The sequence below is a fragment of the Leopardus geoffroyi genome, chromosome E2 (assembly GCF_018350155.1).
Source record: "Leopardus geoffroyi isolate Oge1 chromosome E2, O.geoffroyi_Oge1_pat1.0, whole genome shotgun sequence".
In the NCBI taxonomy this organism is placed as follows: domain Eukaryota; kingdom Metazoa; phylum Chordata; class Mammalia; order Carnivora; family Felidae; genus Leopardus; species Leopardus geoffroyi.
This window is the reverse complement of record NC_059335.1, coordinates 48,840,744-48,865,635: the sequence shown is the minus strand read 5'-3', so window position 1 is coordinate 48,865,635 and position 24,892 is coordinate 48,840,744. Positions and strand designations below refer to the sequence as shown.

Here is a 24,892-nt window from a genome sequence, read left to right as displayed (position 1 = left end):
TGAGCCAGCCAGGCACCCCATATGTTGTATACATTTTAACACACACACATACACACACACACACACACACAGTGAGACAGTAGATTAGTGGTTGTTGCCTAGGGCTGGGGTGTGGGAGTAGAGGGAGTGAGGGTGATGGCTAAGGGGTACAGAGGTATCTTTAGATCTTTAAAGATCTTCATCTTTTTTTTTTTTTTTCAACGTTTATTTATTTTTTTTGGGACAGAGAGAGACAGAGCATGAACGGGGGAGGGGCAGAGAGAGAGGGAGACACAGAATCGGAAACAGGCTCCAGGCTCTGAGCCATCAGCCCAGAGCCCGACGCGGGGCTCGAACTCACGGACCGCGAGATCGTGACCTGGCTGAAGTCGGACGCTTAACCGACTGCGCCACCCAGGCGCCCCAAAGATCTTCATCTTTAAGAAGATGAAAGGAGTTCTAAAATTAATTGTGGTGATAATTACACAACACCATATTTAATAAAAGCCACTGACTTATATACTTTAAATGTGTAAACTGTATGGCATGTGACTTGTACCTCAATAGAGATGCTAAAAAATACTTAGTGATGGGGTGCCTGAGTGGCTCAGTCAGTTAAGCATCCAACTTCAGCTCAGGTCATGATCTCACGGTTCATGAGTTCAAGCCCCATGTTGGGCTCTGTGCTGACAGCTTGGAGCCTGAAGCCTGCTTCGGATTCTGTGTCTCCCTCTCTTTCTGCCCTTCTCCCACTTCCCACTGTGTCTCTCAAAAATAAATAAACATTAAAAATAAAAAAAAATACTTGGTGATGAAACTAATGTAATGTTGTATGTCAACCACACTTCAATAAAATAACATAAAAAAATGACATTAAATTTCCTCAGGTTCCCAGCTGTGATTGAGCAACTGTCTCTAAAGAAAATTCTCAGAATGCAGAACTCCCACAGTCAGGAGCCACCTCCTGGAAAGGAGACCAAAACCTTGCTACCCTTTCTACTTACAGGAAGCTGGCTGTCACTATGTAGGAGCGACACTGAACAACCTGTGGCCCCAGCTAACGCACCACTTTGGGCTCTCCCTACTATTGCCTCCCTCTTCACGAGCCCCTCTCGGTCAAAATATTCAGTTAAAAGAATTCTAAGAGCCAATCCTTGGGAAGACTCCTCTCAAAATGCTCTGTCACCCACATTCCACTCCCAGTCAACAGAGCAACTTACAATCGGATCTGCCCCGTGGACAAAGCGCTGGCAATCCAGAGGAGGTCCAGGGCTTTGAAGGGCACCAACACAAAGCTGACATTGGCGGGCAGGTTCTTGGCACTCTCGGGGTACATGAAATGATGAGTGGTTCGGCTGCCAACATCCTGCTCAAAGCCCACGGTTGGCGCCTGATTCATCCTGTAAGGACAAGAGGGTGACATGAGAATAAACCGCCATAGAAAGTGGTACAAGATTTTTATCTTTTTTTAAAGTTAATTTCTTTCTTTATTTTTATTTTATTTATTTATTTATTTATTTATTTATTTATTTATTTATTTATTTACTTACTTACTTATTTATTATATGAAATTTATTGTCAAATTAGTTTCCATACATCTTTCTTTATTTTTAAATGTTTTTATTTTCTTTTTTAGAGAGAGAGAGAGAGACAGAGCGTGAGCAGGGGAGGGGCAGAGAGAGATAGAAACAGACTCTGAAGCAGGCCAGGCTCTGAGCTGTCAGCAAAGGGCCCGATGTGGGGCTCAAACTCAGAACCGTGAGATCATGACCTAAGCTGAAGTAGGCTGCTTAACCGACTGAGCCACCCAGGTGCCCCATTAAAGTTTATTTATTTATTTTGAAAGACAGAGAGCAAGAGAGAAAGAGAGCAGGGGAGGGGCAGAGAGAGAGAGAGAGACAGACAGAGAGAGAGAGAGGGAAATCTCAAGCAAACTCTGCGATGTCAGCACACAGCCCCATGCGTGGCTTCCACGAACTGTGAGATCATGACCCAGGCCCAAACCAGAGTTAGATGTTTAACCAACTGAGCCACCCAGGTGCCCCTGTACAAGACTTTTACAGGACAATGTGGTTCTAGCCATCAAAAATATAAATGGGTGTACACTTTGATGCAGCAATTCCATTTCTTTTTTTTAATTATTTTTTTAAATATGTGTTTATATTTGAGAGAGAGAGGGAGAGGGAGGGAGAGAGAGAGAGAGAAAGAGACAGTGCATGAGCAGGGGATGGGCAGAGACAGAGACAGAGACAGACTCTGAAGCAGGCTCCAGGCTCTGAGCTGTCAGCACAGAGCCTCATGTGGGGCTCAAACTCACAAGCCATGAGATCCTGACCTGAGCCAAAGTCAGATGCTCAACCAACTGAGCCACCCAGGCACCCCATGGCAATTCCATTTCTAAGTATCTATCCTATAAAAATGGTTCCATAAGTCTGCAAAGACATGCACACAAAGATATTCACTGCATTATTATTTACAGTAGTGAAAAGGAGAATCAATTTAACAATTAAGAACTGGTTGGGCCTCCTGGGTGGCTTGGTTGGTTAAGCGTCCAACTTTGGCTCAGGTCATGATCTCACGGTTCGTGAGTTCGAGCCCTGCGTCGGGCTCTGTGCTGACAGCTCAGAGCCTGGAGCCTGCTTCGGATTCTGTGTCTCCCTCTCTCAGCCTCTCCCCTGCCCATGCTCTGTCTGTCTCTCTCTCAAAAATAAATACACATTAAAAAAGAGAACTGGTTAATACATTTTGGCACACTCACATCATAGAACACCATGTAGCCATGAGAATGAGTGAAATAGATTACACGTGCTGGTAAGAAATAAGTCCAAGAGGTACTCAGTGAAAAAAAAAACAAGTAATGTGAGGTGTCTATCCCATTACCTTTTGAATACTACTATGTGCTGCAGGAGGGAATTAAGACAAAAGGAAAACTTGAAACAAGATAGTGTGATACCATTTTTTTGTAAAAAAAGAAAAGGAGGCACAGGGAGCAAAAGGAAGAAGGAATAAAGGAAAACATACTTTTATATATGAATAAAAAAATCTGGAAGAGTATTACAACTGGTAACAAAGATTACTCTTGGGAAATGGGATGGGGAAGGGTAATTCATCTTTTAGTATAAATATTTCTTTCTTTTAAAAATGTTTTAATGTTTATTTATTTTTGAAAGACAGAGACAGAGATAGAGAGCAAGGTAAGGGGAGAGAGAGAGGGAGACACAGAATCTGAAGCAGGCCCCAGGCTCTGAGCTATCAGCACAGAGCCCCACGTGGGGCTCAAACTCATGAACTGTGAGATCATAACCTGAGCTGAAGTGGGACGCTTAACTGAATGAGTCACGCAGGCACCCTCTAGTATATATATTTCTGTGTTTTTCCCCCAATAACAACACATTTATTACTCTTACAATTTTTTTTTTTATTAAAGAAAAGAACAGCCTTCTACAGCTTCAACCTTACCTGGCTGTTCTGTCCTCTTTCCTAGAAGACGGTGGAAGCAAGATAAGAAGCTGAAGCATTCCCTCAGCCTCTGAGCTGCATGGCAGCCTCTATTCCACCAGCACCAGCCCCTCTGTCCCTGTATGTCAGCTTCTTATCTGCCTTTCTGTTCCAAGGCCAGGAGGGATGCTCCAAGTTCTGACAGTGCCCACCTTGGCTGTCTGCCGGTGATGTGCAGTGTGGATGTGTCTCTCCCATGCTGCCATGGAAGAAGTCGGAAACCCAGAGTGGGCTCACTGTCCTCCTAGGTATAACAAGCCCAGGAGGCTTCTACTTCCTTTCAACTTGTGCAAAACATAGGATCAATAAAATCAAAGCTCCCTCTTTTGGTGAACATCTTCAAAACAGGTGATCCAGCTGTAAACACAAACCTGTTGGTTTTTTCTGCTATGACCATCTATGAGAACATTCCTGTCTTGTGTGGACCACTTTGCAGAATCATGACTGCCTAGATAGATGACCATAACCTTGCCCTCCAATGGGGATAAAGGGACCTGGGAGAGAGGGAGCAAAGTCTCCATGTGCTTTCCCAGCTTTTTATGCCTATTCTGTAAAACCAGGATGAAGGTTACCTGTACTTAAAGTGGCTGGCACCACTCAGCTGGGCTGAGTAAAGACCTCCTGTGTCACTGGGGCTCCCACAATGCCTTCCTCCTGCCCACCTCCCCCTGATGGCACGATACAGTAGGAGCACATCCAGGAGGCCCCACTGCTGCCAGTCATATTGCTGTAGCTCTCTCGTTCCCTTCCCTTGAGGAATTGGAGGATGTTTGGAGTTGGAAAGCCATAAAGCCTGAGAACGGCCCGATTTGGAACTAGAGAGTGAGTCTTTGTTCTTGGCCACTTCAGTTCTAGTCTGGCTCAAGCAGAAGCCTAGAATCTTTTCTGTAGGACCAACTGTGCTCTAGCCTCCATTTCTTTAGGTTAACTGCCCCTCTGCCTCCTGTCTGGGCACCCCTGTTTTCCTGGTCTTTAGGATTCAGAGATATTACCTCTTAGAAGAGCCTAAAAGTATACTTTCTCATTTATTTTATTTTTTTTTTTCAACGTTTATTTATTTTTGGGACAGAGAGAGACAGAGCATGAACGGGAGAGGGGCAGAGAGAGAGGGAGACACAGAATCGGAAACAGGCTCCAGGCTCTGAGCCATCAGCCCAGAGCCCGACGTGGGGCTCGAACTCACGGACCGCGAGATCGTGACCTGGCTGAAGTCGGACGCTTAACCGACTGCGCCACCCAGGCGCCCCTACTTTCTCATTTATTAATGACAGTTTTCTGGGGCTACTAGAGCTCTACACACAGCACTGGTGTCCTATGGTCACCAGAGCCACATCCAGATCTGCCTTCTGTCACATCAGCCCTGGGGTCTGTGAGGAACAGATCAATTGGGATGGTGTTTCTCAGCTGCCTGGGATATGTAATGGGGTATCAGGAAGTGTACGACGTGGGTTGGTGACACTCAAGTTGGCTGGGGCCTGGACTGGGCAGGAGCTGGGGTCAAGGTCACTCTGGCGTGTACCTAAGAAATAACCTCCTCTCACTTGACATGGAGAGGCCAAACTGGTCCCACAGATCAAAGGGCTACAAGTGTCCCAGGTTGGCCTCTGAAGACAAGCCCACTCCACCCCACCCCCATCATCTGTAGCCACAGTCTTGAGGAAGTCCCTTCTTAGACCTGGCAGGCGGTATCATTGCCTCCACCTCCCTCAGGTCCCTCTCACTTGCTGGGCAGGCACCAACTTTCTAAAATCTGAGAACGAATGGAGTAAGAGTTCTAAAAAAGATGTTTCAGAGCCTCCAAGGTAGAAGGAAGGAACATGGCATGATTTTGAGGGCAGGATTTTGCTTTGAGGTTCTCATTCATTCTGGAGAAGCCAAGCCCTGGAAAGGGGCCAGACAGGACACAGGTTGAACTACATCTCCATGATTCAGGGGAAAAGCATTCTAGAATTCTATCTGTTTCTGGTTGCCTCTGCACCTGAGGGCAGAGGCAGGGGAATGGTGGATGTGCATTCATACTTAGAGTTTGGTATCTGGTCACCTAGTCTCTTCCATTCACTCATGTATTAAGGTGAGCCTACGACTGCCAGGTGCTTGTTCTAGGTCTGCTGGCTGGCTGAGGCAGGACCAGCTCAACTCCATCTGAAGTTTTCAGCAGGGCTCAGAAGACATATAGGAGGAGGAGGCAGCCGGGGGGTGTGATAGGGAAATATGGGTATAGCCATCATCTCACTGTAACTCAGCTTGGTGGGGTCTTACGTTGGTCTTGCCTCCAGGGACCAGGGAGGCATCCCCACTGGTTCCAAACCAAGACATGCCTGTAAGGAAAGAGTCACCTCCACTACCATCAGACTGTACCCATCAGCAAAAAGCCATTTCAATCTGGGTCACCCCTTACACAAAGCAATTCTGGGGTCCATTCCAAAATGCACATCTCCTTACCTGGTCTCTGTGAGTGAACATCTGTGAATTCCTTTCTGTAGCCTGGCCTGACCAGGTACCACTAAGGTGTCATAGCGGCCAAGCCTTTTTGTGTGCTTCTACCCTGGAGCTTCCCAACCGCCACTGACATGCGTAATGAAAGCATCCACTTAGCACAGGGGGCAGGGCAGCAGAGGGAGGAGTTTCAGGCACTCAAGACCATTTCCCTGGGCTTCCCGAGAGTCCCAGGGCTGCACTGAAGTGATGGATGTCTCCTTCCCCACTCTCGGCCACTGTCTCAGGGTAGAGAGAGCCCCCTCTCCAGCAACCAGCTTGCCTCCCTTACATTCTGAGTGCCAGCAGTTGGAGGATAGAGAGAATCTCAGGTGGTTCTGGGTTCCTGGATGGGGCCTAGCAGACCTCCTCTCTCCGCCCCCCCCCCCCACCCTTCTCAACATGAGAAAGGTTTTGCAAGGAATGGTGAAAGCCTCAGAGACACACTGCTGCCTGGGTGTTGCCATGGAAACAGCAACAGTTTCTAAGACAAAGCCCTTCCTTCGCCTCCTGGGAAACCTGGTCTTTCTGCAATGCTCATCATAAGAGATGCTTAGTGAAAACTCGGCATTTTCAGTATATTTACTCTCAAGTCTCTTTTTCCACCAAGGAGTGGGATGGAAGGATCCCCAGCATGGCATTTCCCATCCCCAAGTCTAAGGAGAAAGTCAGAAAACAGGATGAAAGCCAGGAACAGAATGAGCAGTCCATGTTGGAGTTTTAAGTCCACCATGTAGTCCCTTCACCTCCAGGCTCATAGCTCTGTGTCTTTGTCTGAAATGAATGCATTTCCAACCCCTCTCCTTTCCTTAAGGCTGGGCAGAGATGTCTGGTAAATGAATCTGCCCCACATAATCTAAACCTTATCAAATAAAGGTGAGGGACAGCAGCCCAGAGCAAGCACTGAGCAGTTCCTCTTCCTGCCCAGGACCTCCATCTTCTGTGACACTGCCAGGAGGAACCATCTGTGGCTATTAATCAAGACATTAGTGTGGGGCCTCACTCCTGGCTCAGCACTGAGGGGACCAGGCAGGTGGGAGTTCTCACCAGAAAACAACCAGTGGTCTACTCTCGGTTCTTTTCGGAGGAGTTCAGGACTCGAAACTGAGTGCAGGCCTCAAGCAAAGTACAGAATGGGAATTCTGCCTCCCCATCTACCCAACAAATAAGAGTGAGACATTCAAGCCTTTACAGAAGGTTCTGGTATGGGAGGCTCACAACAGCAGGTAACTCCTACACTGCCAGACAAGTCTATGGAGGCCAGTGCCTCCTTCTGGAGGTCTGTCCTGGGCCCACCCTTGCGCTCCCTGGGGCTCACCTCATGATGAAGTTGTGCCCATCCACATCCGGACCGTAGCCAGAGCCCCGCAGGTTGCCTGAGTTCCCCACCACGGCACAGCGCCGGCACTGGTGGGGGTCCCGGAAGCGGTAGGGGTTCTCGCCTGGCACTATCTGGAACAGCTTCTCCAGTACCTCGTTGGTATTGTGTGACTTGAACTGGGGCTGCAGCATCTGTGGACAGGAGAGAAGAAGGAAGGAGAGGGGCGGGTGAGAAGGGAGGGATTCCTGCCTGTCTCGCCTCCCTGCCTTCACCCTCTAATCTCAGTCAGGGAAAGGGAATTCTCTCTCAACAGTGAGGACATGCCCCCATTCCCACACAGTAAAGTTCCTTTCTGAGGCTAGTGCCCTTCTCATCAGGCGCACGCTCTAACACACTGGAGGGGGCTTGGGGGTCAAGGGGTACCGCAGAGCAGAGAAACTTCCTGGGCTCGTCATGGCTGCAGACGCCCCTGCTCTGCTGTCCTCTCAGGGAAGCTATGAGTCACAGGAAGAGTCATTTTGAGGTGCATGTGGAAAACACTGCTGAGCTTCAAGGGCTCATTCCCAACCTGCCTACAGAGGGCGCCTCTGGGACTGAGCCTGAGGACTCAGGGTTAGGAAAGCTCCATCTTGACGCAATATCCACAGGGATAACTGGAGTCACCCCCTGAGCCCTAGGGGAGAGGAGAAGAGCAGGCAGAGAGGTACAGGAATTCTTTCAAAGTCAGAATGGCTGGAATGAAACTGGTTCCCTGTGCTTCCAACCACCAGTAACCGTGGAAGACCATGAAATGAAGCTGGGGCAGCCCTCAAATGCCAACACGCCAGGCAAGTAACTGCGCAGGAGTAAAGTGGCAGATGGGGCCTATGGCAAACAGGAGGCCCCATCAAAAAGGAGTGAGCTGACTGCTGCTGTGTTGTATCGTGAGCTCAAAAGCACCAAATTTTCCAGTTTTTCAAGAGAAGCTGAAAATATGGATTTCACGTGAAATATCCCAATTCCTAAATGTTAACTAATGCAAATATTTTAAAGTTTTTTTTTTTTAATTTTTTTTTTTCAACGTTTATTTTTTTATTTTTGGGACAGAGAGAGACAGAGCATGAACGGGGGAGGGGCAGAGAGAGAGGGAGACACAGAATTGGAAACAGGCTCCAGGCTCTGAGCCATCAGCCCAGAGCCTGACGCGGGGCTCGAACTCACGGACTGCGAGATCGTGACCTGGCTGAAGTCGGATGCTTAACCGACTGCACCACCCAGGCGCCCCAAAAGTTTTTTTTTTTAATGTTTATTATTTTTTGAGAAAGAGAGAGAGAAACACACACACAAAGTCCAAGCAGGGGAGTGGCAGAGAGAGAGGAAGACACAGAATGCGAAGCAGGCTCCAGGCTCCGAGCTGTCAGTACAGAGCCTGACACAGGGCTCGAACTCACGAGCCGTGAGATCATGACCTAAGCTGGAGTTGGGCACTTAACCGAGTGAGCCACCCAGGCGTCCCACTAATGCAAATATTTTTAAAATATTGAGCAGGGGCACCTGAGTGGCTCAGTCGGTTAAGCATCCAACTCTCGATTTTGGCTCAGATGATGATCTCACGGTTTGTGAGTTTGAGCCCTGCATCGGGCTCTGCACTGACAGCGCGAAGCATGCTTGTGATTCTGTGTCCCTCTCTCTCTGCCCCTCCCCGGCTTGCTCTCTCTCTCTCTCTCAAAAATAAATAAAAATAAACTAAAAGAAAATATTGAGCAGACTGGACTTGGGACACAGACCACAAATCAGTAGGGTAGAAACTAGGGCTTTAAAACGCTCTGTGGTCTGAACCATAATATGGGGAGTGTGGCTGAGCAGGAGCTGCTCAGGGGACAGAATAAATGAAGGGAATGGAGTAGGCCTGCTTCTCTGCCTCTTCTCTTAGCACAGGAGCACAGGAAAGGCTCTTGAGAACAAGAATACGAACTGAGTGTGGACAGGAAGCTAAGCTTGAGATAAGAATTTCTAAGTTCACAGCAAAAGGGAGTGACTATGGGGAGCCCGAGAGAAATGGCTTCTGTGTCTTGGCTGAAGAACATGCTTGGTGCTTAAACAGCCCCGAGTTCCATCCCTAAGGGAAGGAAACCTGGCCTACCCATGGGTCTACTTCTGCCCAGGATCCTGCTCTGGCTCTAGGTGGCCACCACCTCAGGCAAGCTCTATGCACTATCTGAACCTTGATTTTCCTCACAAAATGAGGGCTGTGACTATGATTAACAGGCGGAACCCTTCGAGCGCTCCAGGCTGCCACAGGAATGGCCCTTGGGGCTCCTGGTGATCCTTGCTCTGTAGACCTCCCCATTCTTAGGGACTTGGACAGTCTGAGCCAGGAAGCAGGACCTGTGAGTTGTTCTGATAAGCCTGATCACAGGAGCTCCTCCTCACTGTCTCCCTGAATGTGAGAAAGAGCGGGGAGTCATCATCTTCCCCATTTTCCAGCTGGGGAAACCAGGAGCTGACTCCCCAGTCCCCCAGCGGGGAATGAAGGTGGCCTGAGGGCCCTTGGGCTAAGCACTGACACTGCTCCACCTGACACAGTATGGCAACCAGATGGCCCAGGAAGAGCCTAGGGAGTGACATTCCAGAGATGACAAGGATGAGGTAAAGGGAGTTAAAAGGAGCAGAAAGGTGACAGGATCCAGAAAAGCAGGGAGCCTCGGGCATACCTGTCCTCTCATCCCCTGCCCCTCACCTCCCTTATCTCCCAAAGAAACTCACAATGTTTTCTTATCCTGGCCCAGAAGAAAGCCTCTTCCAGCAATTGTAGAAAACTAAGTGATGGGGCACCTGGGTGGCGCAGTCGGTTAAGCGTCCGACTTCAGCCAGGTCACGATCTCGCGGTCCGTGAGTTCGAGCCCCGCGTCGGGCTCTGGGCTGATGGCTCAGAGCCTGGAGCCTGTTTCCGATTCTGTGTCTCCCTCTCTCTCTGCCCCTCCCCCGTTCATGCTCTGTCTCTCTCTGTCCCCCCAAAAATAAATAAACGTTGAAAAAAAAAAAAAGAAAAGAAAACTAAGTGAGTGGCCCTCACGGTGTTTAAAATTCTTGTGAGCCAACATTTACAAATTAGGATATTTAGCAAAAAACTGTGGACTTCCAAGTTCTCTTAAGGGGTCAGAAGATCCAGCAGTGATGGGTCACATCCCTGCAGAGCACAAGTTTGCTATAGCTGAGAGGGGTTGCCTCCTTTATAAAGGGCAGACATTCTCCCCGCCATGGTCCTTACCTCTCAGCATCTTCCTCCTTGGGGCCTGTATCTCCTGTGTTATCTCCCTGGCCTAGTAGGCATTTCTGGTGTCTGCTCAGCCCCCATAGGCACTAAAAAGTGGTTCTCTCTCCTTCCAGGCCAAAGCTCACTCTGCCTTTCAGAATCTGTGACCCTACCAGATGGCTCTGGTCAAATGGACCAAATACTTTGCCAAGGCTCTGGGGGCCAGAAGGCAGAATGCCCAAATCCAAGAGGGGCTTGAAGAGTGACTCCCAAACTGGGGGACCAAGGGGGCAGCAAAGGGGAGGCAGGAGGGGCTGTAGCTCTCACCATCCACCACCTCTGGACATCTGGAGGCAGATCCATATTCTCTCGGGTCCACACAGGGGAAATGTTGCTGTTGAAGTGGCTATCGAACCAGTCAGAGGCTCCAGTGTCACCCATGCAGCGGCGGCAGGCACAGCTCTTGCCGGGGAGCCCCTCCTTGCTGAGGCGCTGCAGGCCAGCATAGCCAGGCACCAGCTTCACCCGGTGGGTCCCACCCAGGGTCCCCGAGTCCAGGTAGGGCAAGGTGGCCATGCTGTGGTGGGAGTAGGTGAAGAGCAGTGACATGATGAACACCAGCAGGAAGGCCACAGAGAGGAACCACACCCGTAGGGAGCACTTCATGGTTTGGCGCCCCGGGGGGCCAGACCACCAGCCTGGTGGGCAGTGGGGTGTCACCGTGGCCACTCCTTTCCCAGCCCACTGATGGGCCAGCCACAGCGTAGCCTGCCTCTTCTGGCACCACGTGCAAAGGGCATAGGGGCACGTGCTGAGGAGGGGACAGAGGCAGGGGTCCCTCACCACACCCTCCCTCTACGCAAGGAGAAAGCACGTAGGCAGGAGTGGCTCCCCTGTCCCTGGGCCACTTGGGCCCCTGCTTATGGCTTCATCAGGTCTCTCTGTCACTAGCTGGGCCACAGAGGCTCTGATTCTCCCACTGCCCTGGTGAGGGGCAGGTCAGTCCATTCCAGCCCTCTAGTCCCTTGGGGTTGCTGGCTGCCAGCTCCGGGGGCCCCCCTCTTTGGTGGCTCGAAACGGTCCAGTCTGGAGCATTCGGAGTCCTTGTGGTTCATGAGCAGACACGGAGGCGGCCCCTCGTCCCCTGCAGTGGGGAAGCCTTTGAACCTCAATCACAGCAGAGAGCACATGAGCTTCAAGTGGTCTGGATTCCATCCAAGAGTTGTCCCCGCCTCAACTGGCCCTCCTGGGCCAAACCCTTCACCAGGGGAGGGAACGATGCCCCAGTCTTGAGAGAAGAAACCCAGGAAGCTCTGTGGGTGTCAGAAAACTCGCCTGCAGAGACCAAGATCCTCCTTGCATTAGGTTCTGCCCTTCCGTTTCCCATTCAAGGTGCTGCTCCCTTCTCCCAATGGTCACAGCCCCAACTGTGGTCGAAGAGGGGCTCACAGAGCTCCTGCTCCTGCTGAGAGGTCCTCCAGGGCCTGGGGACAGCTGCTGCTCAGTGAGGATCTGCTGTGAATGCCGTCTGGGTCAGCTGAGCGTGTGCCGAGCTCCCTGCCAGGGCCCAGGCCTCCTTGGTGCTGCTGGCCCAGCCTCACAGGCTGCTCTGCCCATCCCCACTCCCCTGAGGCCTGCTGTCCTGCTGTTAGCTCTCGCTAGCAGTAATCCCCTGGCAGGTTCCCCCTCGCTCTCGTCAGGCGCCAAGCTGCCGCAGCATGACCCTGAAATTGCAGAGAGGAAAAGTAATGTGCAGATAAATTGCACTCGCACACACACGCGTGCATGCACACACACACACACACACTCTCTCTCTCTGCACCCCCCCGGCCCCGCCCTCAAGTCCCAGAGGGGACAAGTTAGCAGGAGAGGAGACGCCCACTTAACCAAAGGGTGAACAAAAGAAAGGGCTCTCTCCTCTCACCACCCACAGATAGCTCTCAAGGGCTGCAGAGGAAGAGATTAGCCTACTCTCCTCACTTATTAGCCAGAAAGTAAACAAGGACATAAAGGGATTTCCCTGGAGTCCATGGCGAGTCACTGGAAGAACCAGGTTCAGAAAGTTCCTAGTCCAGCTGTGTGAGGTTAATTCCAGGTGAAACTGAAGAGAAAATGGCCCAGAGAAAAGATCACAGGAGACTTGCCTGCAGGTATGGCTCCCCACCCTGGTGCTCTCTACCCTCTGAGGAGTTGTGAGAAACCCTTCTGGGCAAGAGAGGGGTCCATGGGGGAGGGCTGGGCCTCTCCCGGGTGTGGGCTCTAGATGAAGCATTCCTGGGTTAGCTCAGTGAACTATTAACAATCCTTCCAGCTCTGGTGTCAGGATGCAGGGGTGTTGGGCTCAGAGCCCCAACCACACAGTCATCTAGACAGTTACCTTCATCTGTATGTTTGGATGAAGTGAATGCCAGGGTCCCTGGGGACACGGGCAATCTGAGGCCTTAGGCTGCCCTGGTGGGCAATAGCAGGAAGAAGAGGCTAGCAGTTTAGGGAGGGGCCCTAAGGAAAGGAATTTGGATCCATGCCACGTGCAAGGGAGGCTAGGCAAAAGTCAGGGACAAGGTTGAGAGTGGAGGCCCTGGGCCCTGGCTCCATGCCATAGGGATCACTTAAATCTGGCTGCCTGCCTGTCCCCACCAGCTCTTCTCCAAATCCAGTTAGCCCCAGTTCTGACCTGGTCCCTGGGCACCACAGCCCTTTTGCTGAAAGCTCCAGCTCCAGCCAGCCCTTCCAGGGTCCTCTGGCTGCTGCCAGCAGCTTCAGAGAAGGCCTCTCAGACTGTGTTCAAGGACCTTAGCTGCCCTCTCCACTCATGGCAGCTCAAATTTCTGGAGCCGAGCCAAACCACAAAGCCATCGGGGAATGGAACTAGCACATTCCAATAAGGAAGACACGGTTCTGGGTGAGGAAACAGTGATCACAGAAGTAAAGGAATTTGCCTAAGGTCACAATCTTGTGAGTGGAGGTGATATCTGTGTCCAGGTCTATCTGATTCCAAAGCCTGTGACCAGCCAGGGCACAGAAAGAGGCCTGTGATTTCTTCCAACTACCAAGGGGTTCCGGGACGAGTGACAAGCAAACACAGAGGTGGTTTCTAGGGCCTAAAGCAAAGCTTCCCCAACATGTCTCACCCAGGGTGACTGGCTCTGATTCCCAGGGGGCCCAACAGCACGGGTTCCAAGGTGCTTTGCTTCTGATGTTTTTTTACTGCACCTGTTTGGAAGGCGAGATTCCAGGCATAGCCTTTGGCTGATTGTCTGTAAATAGGAAGCCAGGTCATTGTCTCTTTCAATTCCCTCTTTGCCCCTTTCTATGCCCAACATCTGAAGAAAAGCACTTGGTTTTACAGGGTCCTGCTCCTAACATCCTGTGACCCAGCGAGAGCCAACCACAAAGCAAGTGGCTAAGGGAGGCGGTGACTTTCCAAGAGGCCTCTCCAGGGAGACCTGGTTTCTGGTGGGCAGCCCATGGTGGCCGTTGAAGGTCGGGGCTGGGCAGAAGTTGGCACAGGAGGCTCCAAAGGAAATGTCTCCCTATTGGAGAAGTAACTCCTTGGGATTCCAGCTCAACAAAGGGGGCACCTGAGGTAACCGGCTACCTTGTGGGGGAGGAGAAAAGTCCTGGTTTCATCAATGTGTTGGGGAAAGGCAGAGAAGTGGGGTAACCAGCAGAAGCCCTTGCTTTGCAAACCCCATGGCCAGGCTGTTCCTGGGAGCTTGAGCAGCTCAACATGGGTTGAGGGCAGAAACACAGGGAGGAATTGTTGCTACCTGGAACTAAGAAACATCAGAGGCCCCTTAACATGCACCCCAAACCCCAGAAGTCACCCAGTGCTGACCCTTGAGAAGTACTTTCATGCACCTTGTTTCCTCCAGTGGACTCCGCATGCCCTTCAGGTGCTCACTGCCTAATTCTGATTTCTTCCCTCACAGCTGCTCTGATCTTTCCCGTGAAGCCCAGGCATACACACACCAAGAGAACAAAGTTGGAGGGAAGGCACGTGCTCTGGTACCCAAAAGGGAAGTAGACCATTCTTCCGGACCCACCTGGCTGCTGGGGACTTGTTTGTTCATTCAGTAGATACTTAAAGGGCTAGTACTGGGCATGGGGACAATGCGGGACAGGACACACCCATCCTGTCCTCACAGAGCTTCTGGTCTAGTGGCAAATACAAAGGGAAATTACAGGGAGCCAGGAGAGAGAACAAAGAATGCAAAGAGAATGAGGAGGAAGCAAGACTGACCTGATAAACATAGAACAAATGGGCCCATGAAGCAGGCGGGGGTGGTGAGGGTGTCAGAGACGAAGGCACAGAAGGCTGAGGGTGACCACAGAGGGCTTTGAAGGGATTAGGATTTATTATGAATCTGATGGCAGGGTTTGTAAATCATGAGCTGATTTACATTTTAAAATGGGCTCTTGGAGGAATTAAAAAAAAAATCTATTTCAGCACCCCCCTCTGGTAACCAGTTTATTCTCTATAGTTAAGAGTCTGTTTCTTGGTTTGTCTCTCTCTTTTTTTCCATTTGCTCATTTGTTTTGTTTCTTAAATTCCACTTATGAGTGAGATCATATGGCATTTGTCTTTCTCTCACTGAATTATTTCACTTTTATCCATTCATCTATTGATGGACATGGGCTGCTTTCATAATTTGGCTATTGTAAATAATGCTGCAATAAACAAAGGGGTGCATGTATCCCTGTGAATCAGTGTTTTTGTATTTTTTGGGTAAATAACCCAGTAGTGCAATTGCTGGATCATAGGGTAGTACTATACACACACACACACACACACGCACACACACACACACGTATATATGTGTATATGAATGTGTGTGTGTTTATTTATTTATTTATTTATTTATTTATTTATTTATTTATTTAAAGTAGGCTTCCTGTGCAGCACAGAGCCCAATGTAGAACTTGAACTCACGACCGACCTCAAGACCTGAGCTGAGATCAAGAGTGGAACCTTTAACTGGCTCAGCCACTCAGGCAACCCAGTTCTATTTTTAACTTTCTGAGGAACCTCTATACTGTTTTCCACAGTGGCTGCACCAGTTTACATTCCTACCAACAGTACATGAGTGTTCCTTTTTCTCCACACTCTTGCCAACACTTGTTTCTTGTGTTGTTGACTTTAGCCATTCTGACAGGTATGAGGTGATATCTCATTGTAGTTTTGATTTGTACTTTCCTGATGACAAGTGATGTTGAGCAGCTTTTCATGTGTCTGTTGACCATCTGTATGTGTTCTTTGGAGAAATGTCTGTTATGTATTCTGCCAACTAAAAAAAATTTTTTTTAATGTTTACTTATTTTTGAGAGACAGAGAGAGACAGAGCACATGCAGGGGAGGGGCAGAGATAGGGAGACACAGAAGCTGAAGCAGGTTCCAGGCTCTGAGCTGTCAGCACAGAGCCTGATGTAGGGCCCAAACCCACCAACTGTGAGATCATGACCTGAGTCGAAGTCGGAAGCTTAACCAACTGAGCCACCTAGGTGCCCCTGACCATTTTTTAATTGGATTATCTGTTTTTTGGGTGTTGATTTGTATAATAAGTTCTTTATGTATTTTGGATACTAACCCTTTTAGTTTTGTTGATTGCTTCCTTCATTGGGCAGCTTTTTATTTTGATGTAGTCCCAATAATTTATTTTTGCTTTTATTTCTCTTGCTTCAGGAGACATATCTAGAAAAATGTTGCTATGGCCAATGTCACAGACATTATTGCTTGCACTGTCTTCCAGGATTTTTGTGGGAAAATTAAAAAAAAAAAACCTAGGGGCGCCTGGGTGGCGCAGTCGGTTAAGCGTCCGACTTCAGCCAGGTCACAATCTCGCGGTCCGTGAGTTCGAGCCCCGCGTCAGGCTCTGGGCTGATGGCTCAGAGCCTGGAGCCTGTTTCCGATTCTGTGTCTCCCTCTCTCTCTGCCCCTCCCCCGTTCATGCTCTGTCTCTCTCTGTCCCAAAAATAAATAAACGTTGAAAAAAAAATTAAAAAAAACAAAAACAAAAAAAAAAACAAAAACAAAAACCTAACAGTACCAAGAACTGGCAGAGGATGTGGAGTAGTAAGAACACTCACACATCACTATTAGGACAATAAGTTGGTACAGTGCTTTGGAAGATAATGTGGTACTACCTAATAAAGACAGACATAAGAATATCCCAGTGGTGTTTTGTGTTTTTTAAAAGAGAAATTAAAAACCATCTTTCTCACAAAAAAACATGGTGTGGGAACAGAATGCAAGACTAGAAATTTTCCTCAGTTGTCCTGGGCTAATTTATTTTATGACTTCCTTTGTGTGAGTATCTTCAGAGATAAATCTTCCTGAGGTATGGGTGGGAATGAATGCTTTCTCATTGAAAGGCTAAATATTTAGAATCACTGAATAACAAATCCAGGGAATTTGGCCTGCTCGTCATTTTAAGCAGATTTAAAGCTTAAGGTGAAGCCTGACAACAGGTTAAATATACTGTTTCATTCCCCACGCCCCCCCCCCCCCCAAATCTCACTCCCACTTGGGACGATCTATTTTTTCCACTGGGGTTTAATTCATATCCAATAAAATGCAGTGGTCTTTCAATGTAAAGCTTGATGAATTTTTACCTATGTGCACATCTGTGTAGCCACCCATTAGAAAACAGAGAGCAATTTCTATCACCCCAGAAAGCTCCCTTGTGCTCCTTTCCGATCAATACCCTGCACTCCACCACTTTTCTGATTTCTGTCATCATATGTTACATTTAATTGCTCTTGAAATTCATAGAAACACCTATTATGTATTCTTGTATGTCTGGCTTCGTTTGCTCAGTGGAGTGTTCTGGAGGTTCGTCCATACTGTACATATCTGTAGTCTGTTCTCTTCCATGTTTGGAAATTTGAGTTGCTTCCAATTTTGGGTTGTTATGAATAAAGCTGCCCTGAACTTCTTGTATACGTCTTTTTGTAGACACTTACTCTTATTTCTCTTGGGTAAATACCTTGGAGTGGAATTACTGGGTCATAGGGAAGGTGTATGCTAAACTTTACTAGAAATTATCAAATAGTGTTTCAAAGTGGCTGTAGCATTTTACATTTCCACCAGTGGTATATGAGAGTCCCATTTGTTCCATGTTCTTGAGATTTTCTATCTTTAAAATTTTAGGCCTCCTGGCAGGTATGTAATCAACTCTAGTATTTCTACTACCAGGTACATATGGACATGTGCACCAAAAGACATACAAGGACGGTGAAGACACCGCTTGGTAATAACCGAAAAATGCAAACAACCCAAATGTCCCTCAGGATAAAAAGGGTAAATTGTGGTACATTCATGTCATATAGAAAAAATGATTGAACTCTAGTTTCAGACATCAATAGGGATGAATATGACCAAACAATGACTATGTTGAGCAAGAAAAGTAAGTCATGGATGAATGCCAGTAGTAGGAGTTCATAAAAAGTTCAGAAGTATGCAAAGCTAAGCATATGCCTCTCGCTATATATAGAGAAGATAAAACAATAGAGAAAATCAAAGAAAAAATGTAAAATTCAGGAAATTCCTCTGAAGGGACAGGAAGGTAGGTAAGATCAAGGAGGGGCTTACAGAGGCTTCAGAAGTATTGGGTAATGTATTACTCCTTAACTTAGGTGGTGGAAACAGTCTTTTTTATTTTCATTCTTTTTTAAAAATTTATTTTGAGAGAGACAGCAAGAGAGAAAGTGCACATGAGTGAGCAAGCAGCGGAGGAGCAGAGAGGGAGAGAGAGAATCCCAATCAACCTCCATGCTCAGTGCAGAGCCTGATGCGGGGCTCGATCTCATGAACCATGAGATCATGACCTGAGCTGAAATTACGAGTCGGATGCTTAACTGAGCCATCCAGGTGCTCCTATTTTCATTCTTTTTTTTTTTTTAATTTTTTTAACGTTTATTTATTTTTGAGAGAGAGTGATACAGAGCATGAGCGGGGGAGGACCAGAGAGTGGGAGACACAGAATCAGAAGCAAGCTCCAGGCTCTGGGCTGTCAGCACAGAGCCTGACCCACGCGGGGTTCAAACCATCAACTGTGAGAACATGACCTGAGCTGAAGTCAGACACCCCTATTTTCATTCTTTAAAGACAGAGAGAGAGAGAGAGAGAGAGAGAGAGAGAGAGAGAGCGCATGTGTGTATACACATGATATGAAATTTCCAGAATAGGCAAATCCATAAAGCAGTAGTTGCCTAGGGGGAGTTGGGGAGTGACTGCTAATGGGTATGGGGTTGCCTTCTAGGTGATGAAATGTTCTAAAATTGTTTGTGGTGATGGATGCATAACCATGTAAGTAGACTAAAACCCACTGAATTGTACCCTCAAAATGAGTGAACTGTATGGTATGTGAATTATAACTCAATAAAGGTGTTGCCAGAAAAAAAAAAAAGAAATTAAGAATGGAACGAAGTGGAATGGGGGTTAAGTTGGGAGATACTGCAGAATATTTGTATGCTGGTAGAGGAAAAAGTTAATGCTGCAGGAAAAAGAATACAGTGGAGAAGCCAAATCCTTGATAGTAAGAAGGGATGGGAGCTGGACCTACACGGAGAGGGTCTGCCTAAGAAACAGGAAGCAAAGCAGAGTCAGGGCACAGACACAGGGAGGGATTCGGCAGTAGGAAAATGAGGGTCTCTTCATTGTTGGGGTTGGAGATTTACAGAGACCAGATGTGAAATAGGCTTCTAAGAGAGAAGGGAAGTCACATGAGAAATTTAGTAGGTGGCAGAGCAATGCTGCCTGGTTTGCGGTCACAAATTAGCATATTTGGTAAGACTGCTGAACAATAAATGTCCCCTAAATGGCTGACCGAGCTTAGGATTCTGAGAATGAACTGAGGAACTGGTGACCGGAATCCAGAACATCAGGGGCAGCACGGGCCTTGAAGAATGGATGGTCTCCCTCCCCTACACCTTCTATCAATCAAGGGATGCATGCTTGAGCAACCAATACAAGCTAAAGGGAGCCTTTAGTTTACAGGTAGAGGAGAGAAAAGCAGGTGTATGGGATTGAGCAGCAAAGGCTGCTACAAAAAGAGAACAGGGAGGATTGGCTTTTGGAGGCTAGGGTGGTTTTAGAACCTCTCCTCTGGTCAGTTCCCAGGAGACAAGCCATCGAATTAACCTAATGAAGCACAGGATAGCACAGCCTCAGACCAGCGCAGCTGAACACAATCTTCTTGGCAGGCAGAGAAAAGAAATGTCAAAATAAGGCTTGGAGGATGGGGGGGGGGGGGGCTTGAATCTGGAAGGAATGGGGAGAAGGAAAAAAAAAAACCCAGCAAGATGCTGACAAAGTACCCTCTTTCCACCCACTGTCACACAGCCTGAGGACGTGTCCCAGAGTCTTAATATGAAGGCATCAAACCACAGATTACTCACACTGCATGATGCTATATGAGTTTCTGAGCATTTGGGGGCATAGCCTCTCATTTAGTATTCACAGAAGTCTCAAGACTAACTGAACGAGGTCATCCAGACAGTAAGTGACGGAGTTTTAATGCCAACCAGGCCTGATGGCTCCAAGGCCAGTGCTTCTGCCACAAGCACCCACTGGCTACCAGAGAGGCTCTTCCCACTAACTGGGGTACAACAATTGAAAGGTTCCCCGTGCCCCAGATCCCGGCCAACCTAGCAACCCAGCAAACTCCCTGCCTCCCTGCCTACCCTGGCAGAAGGTGCCTGGGGCAAAGGGGGGCGGGGGCAGTCATTGCTTTGAGGAAGAGACCTGATAGTCTCAAACCCAGTGAGGCATGCCCTTGAAGTGCCTGAGAACTGGTGGCTTCACCTACGCGTGTTCAGCTAAGTAAAGTCATCTCATTGCAATAGCCTGGCACCAGCCTCTGGCACAGGCCCATCACAGTTATCCTAGTGACTCAGGCCCTCCTTGCACCCCAGTTATATACCCTCGGGCAGCCTCTGTCTCTTGAGCGCCTCCCTTCCTTGACTTGACATCCAGTCTGGGCTCGGCTCTGCTGGTGCTGCTGCTGCTGCTCAGGGTTAGCAGTCAGGAAACCAGAGCTCATGAGCGAACAAATTTCCTCAAATCCACAGCCATCACTCTCGCTGACTTTAAATTAGGTCCTAAAAAATAAACCACCAGTCTTCACTATGAGAGGGCCAATGTTGCCCCTTAAGAGGCAGGCTCTTGGGGGAGGACTGCTGGGCTCTAAGCTGTGGGAGAGGGTGGGGCAGAGGGAGCACCTCGATGTGCTCCACTCTGGCCCAGCTCTGCTCCACACTCATGGGGTCCCAATGTGGTTTGTTTTCATCAGGGAAAAGTCCAGGAATTCACTATACATATCCATACTAGGGAAGAAAGAAATGTCTAGAAAAACAACATTATCTCAAGAGCTGAGCAGACAAGGCCAGACATAAACAGTTGGGGAGAGAGGAAAAGATGAGGCAAGGAACAGAAAGTCATTTAAAGAACAGAACCACCTGGTGACAAAGGCCAAAAGCCATTCCTGATAAGGCCCTGAGTCTCACTGATAGGCGTCTCCACGCTCCAGACCACTTATGGCTTTTTTTTTTTTTTTCCACTTATTGCTTTTTATCCAATATGATAGTTTTTTTTTTTTTGGAAACATGAATGTAATCCATTATGTTTATGTATTTGGACTTCTGTTATTACCTTACTTTGTGTTTTCTCTTTACGATTTCTTTAGTTCTTTTTTTTCCTGACTTCTGTTGGATTGGCATGCTTTGTTCTCCCTGATCCCCCCATTCTTTTTCCTTCTGGCTTAAAAATTATATTTCTCTTTTTTTAGTGGTTAAATTGTTAGCATATATACATTTTTTAAAAAGTGAAGCCTGCAAGTTTTTAGCCATGCTATCCCCTTGAACAAGGCAACAATTTGGTGTGATTTAACAATGAAATTCCCTACTTCATTATACCTTATTCTTCCCTGACAATGTGGTCAACAATTTTAACTTTTTTTTTTTTTAATTAAAAAACAAATTAGACACTGGATTTTTGTGTGTTTCGTCATCTGTGGCAGGCACTGCTGGTTGCCTACCAGCAGCTACTCCCCTTTTTTCTTGCCAACAGAGTCCTGATTTTGTTCAGGCAACAAAGGAGCCAGTCCCAGGAGATGAGGCAAGCCTAGTCAAGGCCAAGCACAGTAAGTCTGTTCCCTTTTATCTGGAATTGGTCTAAGGATGGATCAGCCCGGGCCAATGAGACATAAGGAGATGTCTGCAGGGGCTTTCTTGGAAAGGTTCTCTTTCCTAACGAAGAGGCACATTCAAAACTTCCTCTTAGCTAGCATCTCCTTGCCTTCCTGCTTGGGATGCTAGAGTAATGACACAATGCATGGAGCTGCAGCAGCCATCTCAAAACCATGAGGAGAGAGATCTTTCACCCTCAGGATGGCAGAGCAGAAAAATGGAATGATCTAGGGTCCTTCATGTCAATACTGGACTACTGCCCCAACCCTGGTATTTCCCATCTCCATATTTCTCATTATAAGCAAATTAAGTATTTTTTTAGAGTTTAAGTCACTGTGGGTTATTCTTTTACTTGTAGCAGAAAGCATCATGATATACTGTCCTATAGTTAAATTTATCAACATTATGTGTCAATTTCTGTGCTCCATGATGGTGCTAACAACCTGCTCCTTTTCCCAGGTTTACTTTTCTTCTTGATGAAGTACACCTTTAGTAGATCTTTTAGCAAAGGCCTGTAGGTGATAAAACTGCCTTAGCATGTTCAGAAATACCTTTAATTTTACCTCGTTCTTGAATGATAGTGGGGTGGAGAGTTCTAGCTTCCATAAGATACCCCTCTATCATCTTCTGGTGTCTAAGTTGATGTGGTGTACATTAGCCTAATTGTCATTCCTTTGAATTCTTGTTTGCTCAGGTAGTTTTTAACATTTTCTCTTTATTTTTGCCTGCTGTTTCACTATATTATGCCTAGATATCTATTTATTGTTTGGTACTCATGCTGTCTCTTCAGTTCTGGAATTTTCAGCCATTTTATCTTCAAATATTCATTCCTTGCCGTTTTCCTGACCCATATCAGGAATTCCTATTAGGTACATGCCAAGCCTGTCAATCTGTCCTCCACATCTACGTTGTGTTCTAGATGGAGTCCTCAATATTATCTTCCAATTCATGAATTCTGTGTCCAGGCTAGAGTTCTATCTATTGTTTCAAATTCAAATGACACTACTTTTCACTGCTAGAATTTTTAGTACTTTTCATACTGACATCTTCCTGTTTCTTTTTCCTTTTGTAGCTTCCTTTATTTTCTTTAATGGATTTAACGTTTCCTTATCTCTGAGGGTCTCTTTTTTTTTAAGTTTGTTTGTTTGTTTGTTTATTTATTTGGAGAGAGAGAGAGAGAGAGAAAGAGATAGAGAGAGAGAGGAAGGGAGGGAGGGAGATAGAATGTGAGCAGGGGAGGGACAGAGAGGGGTGGGGAGAGAGAATCCTAAACAGGCTCCACACTGTCAGCACAGAGCCCAATGCAGCGCTCGATCTCACAGACTGTGAGATCATGACCTGAGCTGAAATCAAGAGTTTGTGGGGCACCTGCGTGGCTCAGTCGGTTGAGCATCGGACTTCAGCTCAGGTCATGATCTCACAGCTCGTGAGTTCGAGCCCCGCATCGGGCTCTGTGCTGGCAGCTCAGAGCCTGGAGCCTGCTTCACGTTCTGTGTCTCCCTCTCTCTCTGCCCCTTCCCTGCTCATGCTGTGTCTCTCTCTGTCTCAAAAATAAATAAACATTAAAAAAAATAAAAAAAAAAAGTTTGCAATTGGGGGTGCCTGGATGGCTCAGTCGGTTAAGCATCCGACTTTGGCTCAGGTCATGATCTCAAGGTTTGAGCCCCACATTGGGCTCTGTGCTGACAGTTCAGAGCCTGGAGCCTGCTTTGGATTCTATATCTCCCTCTCTCTGTGCCCCACCTCTGCTTGCGCTCTGTCTCTCAAAAATGAATAAATGTTTAAAAAAATGTTTTTTGAAAAAGAGTCCACACTTAACCCACTGAGCCACCCAGGCGCCTCTAAAGACGTTCTCTAATTACTCTGTTATTTTCATTTCTTCTGAGGTAAATTTTTTTGATTTTTATTGGTTCCTTTTTTCTCATTAGTTTCCCCATATGTTTCTAAACTTTAGTGTATAAATTCATCTTATCTGTTATACTTTACTTTTGCTTCCCTGTCTAGAGGTTTTCACCTTTGTCTCCCCAGGTCCTCTGGCTCTAGGATCAAATCTTATAGCACTCACTCAGCTTAGGTCCAGGATGTGAAGTTCTTTCTCCCTAGGCAAGCATCTTTAGAAGTTGTAGCCCCAGAGCAGGGTTGGAAACTTTTTTTTTTACCTACTTTTCCAGCCCCTGAGTTCAAGCAGTGTACAAACTCTAATTCTATGCTTCATGTGGAGAACTTTATAGCTCTGTTACCCCAGATTTCCAGCTGCTTCTGCCTGCTTCCAGACTCAAAGACCAGCAGGTCTGCAGCTTCAGCTCTGGTCTCCTCTTTGTGTTCCTGCCCCATTTCTCATTACAGGGATGTTTGTGGTTTTGTGTGTGGGGAAGGAGGGGGAGTGTATGACTATGTTTTTAGAATTTTATCTTTTTGTATATTACTGCTATGTGTTTAGATATAAATTTATAGTGCCATCTTGACTTGGATGAGTTGGATTAAACCATCTGTACCAAGTAACTGAGGATCCCTGCCAATACCAGTCTCCTGGGAAGGCATATCAAACCATCTCTAACAAGATTCACAGAACTCCAGCCAGAACTCTGAAGGAAGCAGACTGAGAGAGCCTGAGGTAAGCTGATCAAGAGTCCCGATTAAAACTGTTCTCCCATCCCCGCCCCATTTTCAGTACAGTCCACCCTAAGGGTAGGGATGGGGTGTGCAGACATGCAAACAGGATTTTTCAGATGTGGTCTGACTAGGCCTTCACAGGAGAAGGCCACCCAAGCCATCAGCCCCTCTTCCATACCACGTGACTTTCACAGTCTTTTATGTGGGCAGAGAAAAATGCATATTGGCCATAAGGACACCATTGATGAAAGGCCCATCTGACTCTCTTGAGTCCCCAGCCTGCCTACAGTAGGCCCAGGTTTTTGTTTCAATTATATCAGGAGAGTAATGGGTTGGGGCACCTGGCTGGCTCAGTCAAAAGAGCAGGTGACTCTTGGGACGCCTGGGTGGCTCTGTAGGTTGAGCCTCCAACTCCTGATTTCGGCTCAGGTCATGATCTGTTTGTGGGATCAAGCCCTGTGTTGGGCTCTGTGCTGACAGCATGGAGCCTGCTTCGGATTCTCTCTCTCCCTCTCTCTCTATGCCTCTCCCCTACTCTTGTGCACTCCCTCTCTCAAAATAAATAGACTTAAAAAAAAAAAAAG

At 47.5% G+C, this 24,892-nt stretch overlaps 1 protein-coding gene and 1 long non-coding RNA gene across 3 annotated transcripts in view; one reads left to right on the top strand and one right to left on the bottom strand.

Moving 5' to 3' along the window:
* Positions 1–24,892, bottom strand: part of ST3GAL2 (ST3 beta-galactoside alpha-2,3-sialyltransferase 2) — a 49,831-nt gene that overhangs the window by 5,117 nt on the left and 19,822 nt on the right. For both annotated transcript variants that reach the window (XM_045443494.1, XM_045443495.1), the window contains 3 exons: positions 10,836–12,232; positions 7,271–7,464; positions 1,200–1,379 (listed from right to left, as the gene is read on the bottom strand). In XM_045443494.1, the coding sequence (XP_045299450.1) occupies positions 1,200–1,379; positions 7,271–7,464; positions 10,836–11,174 (713 nt within the window). In that variant the 5' untranslated portion in view covers positions 11,175–12,232. The remainder of the gene's footprint in view (positions 1–1,199; positions 1,380–7,270; positions 7,465–10,835; positions 12,233–24,892) is intronic.
* On the top strand, positions 12,264–14,796 carry LOC123579436. The gene is made up of 3 exons (XR_006702769.1): positions 12,264–12,658; positions 13,858–14,094; positions 14,441–14,796. It is a non-coding gene; the product is annotated as an uncharacterized LOC123579436 (long non-coding RNA).